Source organism: Lipotes vexillifer, unplaced genomic scaffold (genome assembly GCF_000442215.2).
Source record: "Lipotes vexillifer unplaced genomic scaffold, Lipotes_vexillifer_v1.1 scaffold43, whole genome shotgun sequence".
NCBI classification, from domain to species: domain Eukaryota; kingdom Metazoa; phylum Chordata; class Mammalia; order Artiodactyla; family Lipotidae; genus Lipotes; species Lipotes vexillifer.
The window spans coordinates 937608-949448 of NW_006770037.1; the positions used below are offsets into that span (position 1 = coordinate 937608).

At 41.6% G+C, this 11841-nt stretch overlaps 1 protein-coding gene across 1 annotated transcript in view; it reads right to left on the reverse strand.

The window, feature by feature from the left end:
• Positions 1-6653, reverse strand: part of ERO1A (endoplasmic reticulum oxidoreductase 1 alpha) — a 42424-nt gene extending 35771 nt beyond the window's left edge. Inside the window, exon 1 of the mRNA XM_007445957.1 lies at positions 6314-6653. Coding sequence (XP_007446019.1) covers positions 6314-6427 — 114 coding nt within the window. The 5' untranslated portion in view covers positions 6428-6653. The remainder of the gene's footprint in view (positions 1-6313) is intronic.
• Positions 6654-11841: the final 5188 nt, after the last annotated feature.

Here is an 11841-nt window from a genome sequence, read left to right on the forward strand (position 1 = left end):
TGCACTCACAGAGCAAGGAAAGCAAGCAGCAAAGGCAAACAACCCTTTGTGTCCAATATTCTACTGATCTATATCCTAATTACAAAGGGAATGATAAGAAGCCCCACATCAGAAAGAAACGCAAGATGCCTCCAGAGCAGAGGTGGCTTATAACCTAGAGGCCACAGAGGAAGAGAAGGCAGGACAATGGTAGATTTAAAAATCATCTGCCCCGGGCTTCCCTGGTGGCGCAGTGGTTGAGAGTCCGCCTGCCGATGCAGGGGACACGGGTTCGTGCCCCGGTCTGGGAAGATCCCACATGCCACGGAGCGGCTGGGCCCGTGAGCCATGGCCGTTGAGCCTGCGCATCCGGAGCCTGTGCTCCGCAACGGGAGAGGCCACAACACTGAGAGGCCCGTGTACAGCAAAAAAAAAAAAAAAAAATCTTCTGCCCCTTACCTTAGAAATTGAGTAGGAGGTATTACCAACCTCAATGAGAGGTCACAGGGCAGCTAAGGAGGTACAGCACAGGGTGAAAGGAGTTTCACTGGATGGAAAGAGTCCAGCAAAGGAGAGGCAGGAGGATACTTGGAAATCCAAGCCATCTGACTGTTCAGATAAGCTTGCCAAAAGGCAGCAGAACCTGATCCCTGGAAGGAAGGCTGGCAGGTATGATACCAGGCCCAGTTCTAGAAAGTAGAGAACCAGGCATGTTACCAGAATAGAGTCTCAGGAAAAGTCTAAGGCAGAACTCCAGTTGATGGACCCAGGGCAGAACCCTGGAAACAAAGCAAAGTCCTATTACCTAAACTAAGACCAAAAGACAGGTGCTGATTTATAAGAAGAATGGCTTGATGCTGTACTTCAAAATGTGCTATGGCTGCATAAGTAACCACTACACTATCTCCCAAAGTGAAATAGAACTCTGGCCCTACCATAGGAATCCAAGTCTTTTAAAAATGCACCCCCCTCCCCGCCTCTGCAACATACACACAAAGTGCTTGATGAATGCTAAAATTTGAAGCTTGCTGCTCTAGGCTTCAGGTGATAATCAGCTTTGGTTTTGTGGAGGGCCAGGCTAATAGGAAGCAATGGATAGGCCCTTGTTGAGGGTGGTAGATATAAGGACCAAGGTAGGCCTGACACACAATATCACCCAGTTTAAAGTCCTGGTCTCTTAAGAGCTGGAAAGCCTTTGAAGGCCTTCTCTTGCTATCTTCAGAGCAACCCAGCAATCCCCTCCCTCACACACCCTCAAGGGGAGGTAGTGTATAACAGTGGATAGCAGGCAGGCTCTGGAGTCAGGCCTTCTAGGGTTGCATCCCATCTCTGCTACTTATTAGCTGTTGACATTGCCCCCGCTTTTTAACTTCTCTAGGCCTCAATTTCCTATCTGAGTACAAAAATAGAAGTAACAGTAGTTCCCATCTCAAAGAGTTGATATCAAGATAAAATGACCCACAGTAAATGCCCAGTAAATGTTGATCATTACTATTACCCTACCACTGCTTAAATGCTTCCAGTGACAGGGATCTTGCTATTCCCCAAAGCAAAAGGCCAGGTTTGCAGTTAAAATTCTCCAAAAACTTTACATCTGAAGCTCCAGTGCAACACACAACTAGAAAACCAAATGTTAGCTCCATTATTTCTCCATTGACTCTGATTGGTTTGGACCAAATACCAAAATACAAAAGGCAAGGGAAAAGAAAATACACTGGCCTGCTTGTTCTCTAGTTTTTGGATAGAGGTATCCTTTACTTTGCAATGAAAGACAAAACAAAAAACACTTTCTAGTCTTCCTGTGTCCCAACAACTTCCAGTCCTACCACAGATTTTTTTTCCAAAGCACTGTAAGAATATATTCCTCATATTTGTATGAAATACCTTTCAAAAGTGCTCAAAATGCGCTTTATTTGGCAAAGAACTGCAGTTGTGCTAAATTTTATTGAGTTTTATGACCATTAGAAAAAAAAAAAAGAACATGAAAAACATTCATTCACTGACAGAGCAGACTGGGACAACTGTTAAAAGAAAGAACAGAAACACCAATAGATTCTATCCTGGCTAGTAGGCACCATTCTAAGAACATGGAATGCTATGAGCTATTTCTTCTTTAAAGTCTTGGTCTTGCTAGAACTTTAAATTGTTGCTAAATGACCCAAAGTATGGCAACCAACGTTAAATACACGTTGGTCCACTTGCTTTGTTCAGAAAAGCCTGGAATGTTGGAAGCATTCACAGTCAATGGACACCTCTCCAGTATAACCTGTTTCAAAATCCCTCTGACTAAGTATTAATCCTGGATTTATTTCCACCCACCACTTAGCATATTCTCAAGTGTCTCTTCCATGGCCCAGCCACTCTGACTAACAAAAACTCTTTTTTTTAAATTGACCTAAACAAGACACCCAGACAAGTAAGTCTGCTAAAATACATGAATACAGAGTGTATCTACAATGTACTCCAAAGGAAAAATAATCCACCTTTGAAGGAGCTATTATGGATTATCTGAACTACTCCCCTTTCATTAACCTGATGGAGATTTACTGCATTCAAGCCAGTGGATCTGAGGGTTACCAGCATTAGCTATATTAAGAGAGATAAAACATTCTGAGTATAGAAGTTTACAAACTCATCTCTAATTAATTTTAAAAAGATGAAAAAGATATCCATACTGCCTCCGTATCTGGGCTTCAATATCTCTTCTGAGGTGATTTCTTTAAAATGCATCCTGGGAGTCCATGAATTGGGACTAAAGTTCTGTTACATTCGTTCTATCTAATGGTGCATAACGAGGAAATAATTGTCACAAAGGAATAAACTCTGAAAAATATTCATTTACTTCAAGCCCATACCTACTACAATACTATTTTGATTTAAAGAAAGGGTGAGTCCTGATTTATGGGGTTTTTACACAAAACTGTACATGTGTTAGATTTCACAAACTTGTATACCAACAGGGGGAAAATAGCCAATTTTCTGTGTAAAAAAAATTTTTTTTAACATTTTTTAACAGAATGATACAGGGATTGGGGGAAAGAGAATGTATTTAAGGAAGATTTATAAGTTCCAGACAATTGATCACTTATTTTGAGCAACTAAGCTGAAGCACTGTTCTCAAAAGAACTTACAACATACAGTGAAAATGCTTTTAACAGGATGTGATGTCAACTAACAGGCATACGCAATAACTCAGGGGTCCCCAACCCCTGGGTCCGAGGACCTCTACCGGTCCGTTGCCTGTTAGGAACCGGGCCACACAGCAGGAGGTGAGAGGAGGGCGAGCCAGCGAAGCTTCATCTGCTGCCCTCCATCGCTCGCATTACTGCCTGACCATCCTCCCACCCCACAACCCCGGCCCCGGTCCGTGGAAAAACTGTCTTCCACGAAACCAGTCACTGGGTCCAAAAAGGTTGGGGACCGCTGCAGTAACTGACTAAGTTTAAATATTCATTGGAAGCTGTCAACCCATCTTCAATTAAGAATATACTTCAGCTCCTGTAGTGTTCACATCTTGTATTATAATTTCCCTAACACTTGCTGAGCACCAATTATTTACCAGTCTCCGTACTCTGGAGTGTCAGGAATTGGGATTAAATTGTAACTTTTTATTTTTTGATCTCTCAACACTTGTTCATAGTAGGCCTCAATAAATGCGTATTGAATTTAGTCTGATTATTTGTAGAGCTTTGTACATTTTACTTCAATGACTTTCTAAGGTTGAATAACTAACTACATGCTGCTCTGGCTCAAATCAGAACCCCTACAAACAAGTCAGGCACCCATGCAACAGTGTGGTGAGGGGTGATGGTGTGGTAACTCAAGGCAGAAGTGGTAAGAGGCACAGGCAACAGGAAGGAAGAAAGGGATATGACTATAAACAAAAAAAGAGTCAACAGGACTGTGTGGCCAGTTGGAAACTGCAAATAGAACCAGACAAGATTTGAACTTGTATTTCCAAATCTCAGGTGAAAATTTAGTTTTAAATTTAGTTTCTAGCAATATTTACTAACTTTAAAAAATTTTTTAAAATACCTAGGATCCCTACCTCTTCCCAAGCCCCAAAGAACATGATGTGCTGAACTGTAAGCTCTTCAGAGCAGGGATTATGCCATAGTTATTTCTGTATTCCAAACTCTCAGATCAATGTACATAGTGTTTATAAATGTTTTTTGAATGAATAATTTGCTCCTCCCCTTATCTTTTCTTTCTCCATTTTTTTCTTTTATCTGTCTCTCCCTCTGTTTCGGTATGCATGTCAATATGTTTGTCTCCATCTTTCTCTACATATCTATTCGTCACAGTCCCCTCCCTCCTTTCCTCCCCTTTCCCCCAACCCTTCCATTACTGAACATAATAGAACTAAGGTACACTTGTTTCATTTATTGAATTGGAATTGATGGTCTCTGTTTTTAAGTTTATTTAACTAAACCATTTTAAATTTCCCTTAAATTTATTTTTTACTCATTTTATTACTTTTTAATTTGGCTCTGGAAAGAAAAACAGTCACTCTTGTTCTAAAAGAAAAACAAAGAGGTCTAACAGATTTTTATGTATTTTAATCTTGAAAATATTGTGAAAAAGTAAAAAAGCCTAACACTAATCAGAAGAAAAAGTAAATGAATATTAAAAGCTTCCCAATTTTAATCAAATATCTAAAATGGTTATGGGGGAGGGGAGTGAACGTTTAAAAGTTCAACATGTACTTTTATTCCATTATCCAAATCTCTAGAATGTAGTTGAAAACGTTACAATGGAATCTTTCTGCACTGAACACCTTATTTTTATTTATTTATTTATTTTATTTATTTATTTTTTTTTGCGGTACGCGGGTCTCTCACTGTTGTGGCCTCTCCCGTCGCAAAGCACAGGCTCCGGACGCGCAGGCTCAGCGGCCACGGCTCACGGGCCTAACCCCTCCGCAGCACGTGGGATCCTCCCGGACCGGGAAACGAACCCGTGTCCCCTGCATAGGCAGGCGGACTCTCAACCACTGCACCACCAGGGAAGTCCTGAATACCTTATTTTTAAGTCTACTTATTTCTAATTTACTTATTTTTAAATATTTAAACTTTGTGATATGTTATATTTGTAAGCAGAAGAAAAATTACCCTTTTTCCTTTTAAGTACTTGATTGTGTACTGTTTATAATCACTGAAGGTAAAGGAGTTTTTCAATCTCTTAGTTATAAAGCAGCAATTTTCTTTCAACTTCTCTTACACCTTCCCAGCTATCACTCACCCCAACTTCCAAATCACTCAGCAAAAAATAAAATCCAAGAATTTAAAGCAGTGAAAGAGATGACACCTCTTCTCATAAAATTTTAATTCTTCTTTCCTCTGTGAAATAGTATTACCCCCCCCACACATAAAAAGTTATTTCTGATAAGTTAATAGTAACATCTACTTAAAAGGAACAATTTGGATACCCATATATCTCAATTTTGTATAAAATGTATTTATCAACAGAAGCCAACCAAAAGGTGACTTTAAGAATAATGATATTAAAATATCAGATATTGTGGGCACCAAAAACCTGTAACTTTCTTTGAATTTTTTTCTCAAGGAACCCACATCTCTTACTAACAAAAGGAAATAACCATAATTAGCTTGTAATTAAACTTGTGCACTGAGGACCGTTCTCCCAGTTCAGACCAACAATATGGATGTCACGGTAAAAGAGTCTCACTACCTTCAGGAAAAACAAAGGACACATAGGGCGAGTAGTCACAGGGCAACCGCGGCCCCCAAGACACCAGGCAGTTAGGCTTAGACACAGAAAAGCCACATGAAGGCATTCTCCTGCCTAACAGTGAGATCTGAGGGCAGCCCCCCTGCAAAAGCCTGTCCTGGCCAGAAAGGCTGGAGAAGACATCCAGCACAGGCACAGCCCACACTGTTCCAAGTCAAATTAGAAGTCAGGAAGACCCAGGTTCTGCGAAAATAAAAATCCTAAGTGTGACTGTGTGTGTGTGTATGCGCGCCCGCGCGCGCACCTTCCCCAGGCAGGAAAGACTAAAAAAGATGTACAAACCAACTAGAAACAGCGGTGCACCCACACCTCTCGTCCCACGCCTGATCGGAAGCGCGGGAGGGCAATCCGACGTCCGTTCAGGCTGTTTGGGGTGGGGGTGGGGAAACCGGTCCACACCAACCCAGGCGAGCTGCAGAGGATTCAGCCCCTGCCAGGGAGCAGAAGCACAGGGGGTTCCTTCCGGAAAGGTGGAGATGCAGAGACGCACCCCCAGCGCCCCACCTGCCCGGGCGCGCAGGACAGAGCGCACGGCGGAGGCAGGGGTCCCGGGACCCGCAGCGCCCCCACGCACAACCCTCACCTGGCAGAAGCACCTCTGCGCCGCCGTCTCCGGGGACTGCTGCCCGCCGTGGCCCGAGCCCAGCAGCCCCACGGCGCCCAGGAAGCCGATCAGGAAGCCCCAGCGGTAGTCCATAGCCGCTCCGGCCAGTCTTCGCGCCGCGCCTCGGAATCCCCAGCGATCGGGAGCAGGCCGTGAGTCCGCAGATGAAGCCCGCGCGGGCCTGCCCCCGGCCGCGCCCCACCTCCCGGCCGCCTCCCAGGCCCGCCCTCGGCTCTCCAGCCTCTCAGAAGCCGCCACCTTCCGGTGCAGCCTGCGGACGTGCCGGGGACCCAGCGGTGGCAGTCCGGGGCCTGAGGCCCGCTTCCTTCCCCACGCGTGAGGCTGACGCACCAACCCGCTTCCCGGCTCGGCCCCTCCCGGCGCGCCGCGCCCGCCCCGGCCCCTTTAACGCCCGGGGCCCGGAGACTGGAGTGGGCTGTCTACCCCCACCTCCGCGTGGGAGTCGGGGTCCTTCCCGCTCCAAGAGCCGAGCCGGAGCGAAAGCTGGAGGGGTCTGTGTCTTCCGGCAGGGCCCCGCCCCAGCCTGCTCACTCCCAGCCAATCCTTCCGTATCTCAGTGCGAGGAAATCAAACTGTGAAATTACGTGTCCACAGCGGCCCTGGCTGAGTCCTAAGGCTGAAAAGGATATTCGTGATCATCTAGGTCAGGGCTGCATATCTAATCTAGATTTTCTGGTAGTCACATCAAAAGAGCAAAAAAAACCAGGTGAAGTTAATTTTAATAATAGATTTTATTGAAACCATTATGTGCAAAATATTTCAAAATATACTCAATAGTAGATGATTCTTAAAATATTTTACATTTTTTATTTTTAGCTTTGAAATCTGATGTGTATTTTTTACGAACTAGCCACATTTCATAGTCAGATGTGGCCAGTGGCTACTGTGTGGACAGAGGGGGAGATTACTGTTTATTTTATAGGAGGAAACAGGCCCAGAGAGGTGAGGCAATGTGAGCTCTAGGAATGGGAGCTGGGCAGTGAGAGAGCCAGGTCCTCTGATCCCAGCTGTGCGACGGGTCCATCAGCTTTTTTTTTTTTTTTTTTAAGGATAAATTTTCAAGGTGAAACTGGAAAACGTTCCAACATTTTACACATTACATTAAAAGTTAAAATATTTCTATTTAGTTTTTTGGTAAATCTTTTCCTGTTTGTTTCTGCTTTTGTTTTTTCTTAAAAAGCCATCACTTATTGACATAACTCTAGGATATGGTAGGCCTCAAATAGATATTATACTCCTATTTTCTAGCTGAGAAGAATAGGCATAGAATTTATATACGTTATTAAAAATCACTTGGTATGGTAGGGGTGAGACTCAAACCCTATGCTCTGTCCATCACTGCCAAGTGAATTGACATGTAATTAAAAAGTCACCAATCATCTGACATCCTGCTGGGCCGGGGAAGCTCTGATCTTAGTATCTACAAAATGCAATGTGTGCATATTAATACAATCTCTCGCTTTACCCCGAAAGTTACTTTTTCACTATACTGTGTACGGGTTCTACTTATCCTTCTAGGGCCACACCCAGCTCACTCAATCCCTTATCATGAGTCTTCCTGGTTTCCTCTTCACCCAGTTCCACTGGATGGAACTTACACTCTGCCAGACTGAGCTTGACATTAGAGATATAAAGATGTATAAAACCCAGTCCCTGCACACGGATGGACACCCCATGGAATTTAGTATGTAATCTTTTATGACAGTTCTACTTTATGTTTCTACCACTGAACTGTAATCTCTTTTAACTCCTTAAGCAGGGATTATGTCTCAAACATGCCTGTGACTCCCAGAAATCTTTGCACACGTTTGTAAAATGAATGAATATATTTCATATGGCCACAGTATTAATATCTGAAGATTAAGCTATCAAAAATGAGAGACACGGTATGAAAAGGGGGAAACTAAATGAATAAAGCCTAAAATTGCAGAAAGAAGCAATCTGAACATCATCAGCTCTGGATTTCACTCTGATGCAATAGCCCGTAATTAGGGAGAATTTAAAAACATCAATATTCCCAGGATGAAGGCTCTAGTCCATAAGATTCAAATTCTTGCCCGGAACAAATTTCTAGCAAACTTAAAATCAGAAACAATCACCATATAAGACAATTTTTTAAATTTATTGTCTTTTTTCCCCAGCCTTATTGAAGTATAACTGACAAATAAAATTGTCAGATATTTAAAGTGTATATCTAACTGGTTTGACATACATATACATTGTGAAAGGATTCTCCCCATCAAGTTAACCCATCTATCATCTTACATATCTACCCTTTTCCCCTCCCTTGGTGAGAACATTTAAGTCCAACTCTCTCAGAAAATATCAATGATACAATACAGTGTTATCAACTATGGTCACCATATTACACACTAGATTCTCAGAACTTACTCATCTTATAGCTGAAAGTCTGTACCCCTTTATCAACCTCTCCCTGCTTTCCCAACCCCCTTGCCCCTGGCAACCAGTTGTCTACTCTCTGTTTCTATGAGTTTGCTTTATTATTATTATTATTCCACATATAAGTGATACCATGCAGTATTTGTCTTGTCTGACTTATTTCACTTAGCATGGTGCCCTCAAGCCCCATCTATGTTGTAGCAAATTTCTCATGCTGAATAATAGTCTATTGTATATGTATATGACATCTTTATTATCCATTTATCTGCTGACAGACACTTAGGTTGTTTCCATGCTTTGGCAATTGCGAATAATGCTGGATGGATGTGGAAGTACAGATATCTGGGTATATACCCAGAAGTGAGATTGCTGGATCTTACTTTATTGTCTTGAAAATTATATTTTTTCCTATCAGATTTGTAAGTGATTTTAGAATGTGTAAAATACAGTTTTATACATATTGTATAAATATTACTGACATTTCCCTGAGAACCCTTTTGAGTTGGTCCTTTGTGTGAGTTCACTTCTTCAACTCTGCCTCCTCTCACACCATCTTGCCTATGTTAAGGCCATGAAATAACCGATTAGTTATCAAATAACTAAGGAGCATCCACAGGGTACATAGTTCAACCTTGGATTTCTGAAACTACAGCCTCCCATATAACTTTGCTAAACAACAGTAAATTTTTTAGAGATGAACAAGGCCACTGTCTTGTTATTCTAATACTAGTGATCATAACAATAACATGACTTAGATTTAAGGTACACAGCATTTCTTGATGGAATTCTGTTTACTCTGCAAATAACAGCTATTATTATTATTTTAATGACCAAAGCAGGAAATGGCTTGAGTCCAATTTCTCAGAATGGAATTTCTGTGGGAAACTTCTCAGTACATGAACACTTTCTGACGCTGAATTGACTAGAAGGAAATTATTAAGGAAAAAAATGTGATCAAGGTAAAGGATTATTATGACACACAAGAGGAAGAAAGGCTAAGTAAAAACATAAAGGTCTGGTTCTGATATTTGATTAGATCTATGTAATATCTACTGAATGTAAGTGTGCACATGTTGTATTGCTAGACTTTTCTATTGAGCTGCTTGAGATCATCTGAGTTGGGGAGACCTGCCACCTAAGCTCTGTCATCACCTTCTTTACCTCAGGTTCCTGAAAGAATGAACTATAAATAGTAATTGACTTCACTTCCTAACTTCGGGTTCATACCTTAGCCCAATGTGCAGTCTGGTTGCCAACTCCACTCTCTTACTCTTCTTTACCCGACCTTCTTATTGGCAAATCTAATTGCCATTTTTCAGTGAAATCATAACATCTCTGCTGCATTTTGACAAAGCAGATTCCTTCTTTCTTTGATTCAATTTCCTGTGCACTGAACATTCCAGATCCTCCTTATAGTTCTCTGATATTATTTAACTGTCTCCTTCATAGGCTTTCCCTGAGCCTTCCTCTAAGATGTGAGTGTTCCCCAGTATTCTATCCTTTCTTCAGTGCTTTTCCTCATCTATACTCTCCCCTGGAGAAACTTGCCCAATCTCATGATTTTAAATATTTCCTTTATGCTAATGACTCCCAAATCTATTTTTTCAGTTCACATCTCTCCCTTGAGCTTCAAAATCCAACTGCCTATTGAACACAGCCATCTGGTTTTCTCAGAAATGTTTGATCACATTGCCATACGTATCTAGACAGCTAGAAATCAGGAAACCATGCTCAGTTTCCCCCTTTCTTTCACCTTCCATAACATATTCTGTCCTGCCAGTTCTGTCATCAATTTATTTCCTCCTCTCCATCTTTATGACCAAGGACTAGTTTCAGCCCTGATTGTTGCTCACCTGATTTATTACCATATTTCCTTAACTGATTACCCAACTTCTAGGCTTGTACCCCTCAAAAGATAGTCTTCCCTGCTAGCCTGGTTTCTCAAAAATGTAAATCACACTTCTGTCTAAAATCTGTGATGCTCCTGATCTGATGTTTCTGAACAATTAAATTCAAGATTCTCAGCACGACATTCAAGGTCCTTATCTATTTCTCCAACTTCACTTCCAACACCTCTCTGCCTTATAGTGAACTGCTAACGATTCCTCCAGAGACCTTGTTTCCAGCTGCAACCGTTAGAAGTACTGATGAAATCTTCTAGATAGTGAAAGAAAAAGACAAAAAGGCAGAAATAGATGAGAAGAGATAGAAAAAAAAGGGGGGATTAATTCAAGGAGAACAGTCTGACTAATAAGAGTACCACTTAGAGAGAACATGCAAACATAGGAAATAATCTTAGAAGTAATTCAAGAAAATAGCCAAAATGGAGGGGTGGCTATCTAGATTCACTGGGCATACTAAATGCCCAGTCAGTGGATAGAAAATGCCCCTAACAGAGATAAAAATTTCAAAAAGAAGAAAGAAATCTTGGTTCCTGACAAAGAATTGGGAATCAGAAGGGCACTACAGAAGCACTGGAAGCCACAGGACAATGGAGCGAGGCCTCCAAAATTCTGACAATTCTTTAGCTGGCCAAACTATTAATCAAGTATGAGAGTATAATTAAGATATTGTTAGATACAAAGAATAATGTACATCTTTAAATCCTTTCTAGGAAAAGTCACTGAAAGGATATGATCCAACCAAACAAAGGAGTAAAACAAAAAAGAGGAGACCTGGGTATCAGGAAAGAGAAGATAGTACACAAGAGAGGAGCTAGGAAAGTTCTAGAAGGGAGTTATGCAGCATCCCTAGAAGAAGATGGAGGCCTCCAGTAGGGGTGTCTCTAGTTAAAATTGGGACTGGAGGGATACCTGATGTGACTTTCTGAAAAACACTATTCAGAGGAATTTTACAGTTGTATTGTAGATTTGGGAAGAAAAAGTGATTTTAAAAAATAGCTTAGCATATTTTTTAAATGAGGCAGCTTTTAATTATAGGACGTTCAAAACAGTTTTACAATAAAGCAAATGTGACTATAGTATATTTCTTGACTTGCATAGCCCCACAATAAGACAAGTGCTGGACAGTGATTTAACCAAAATTTGTAGATATTGTATATGGGGCGGTGGAGGTAGGGAAAGGAA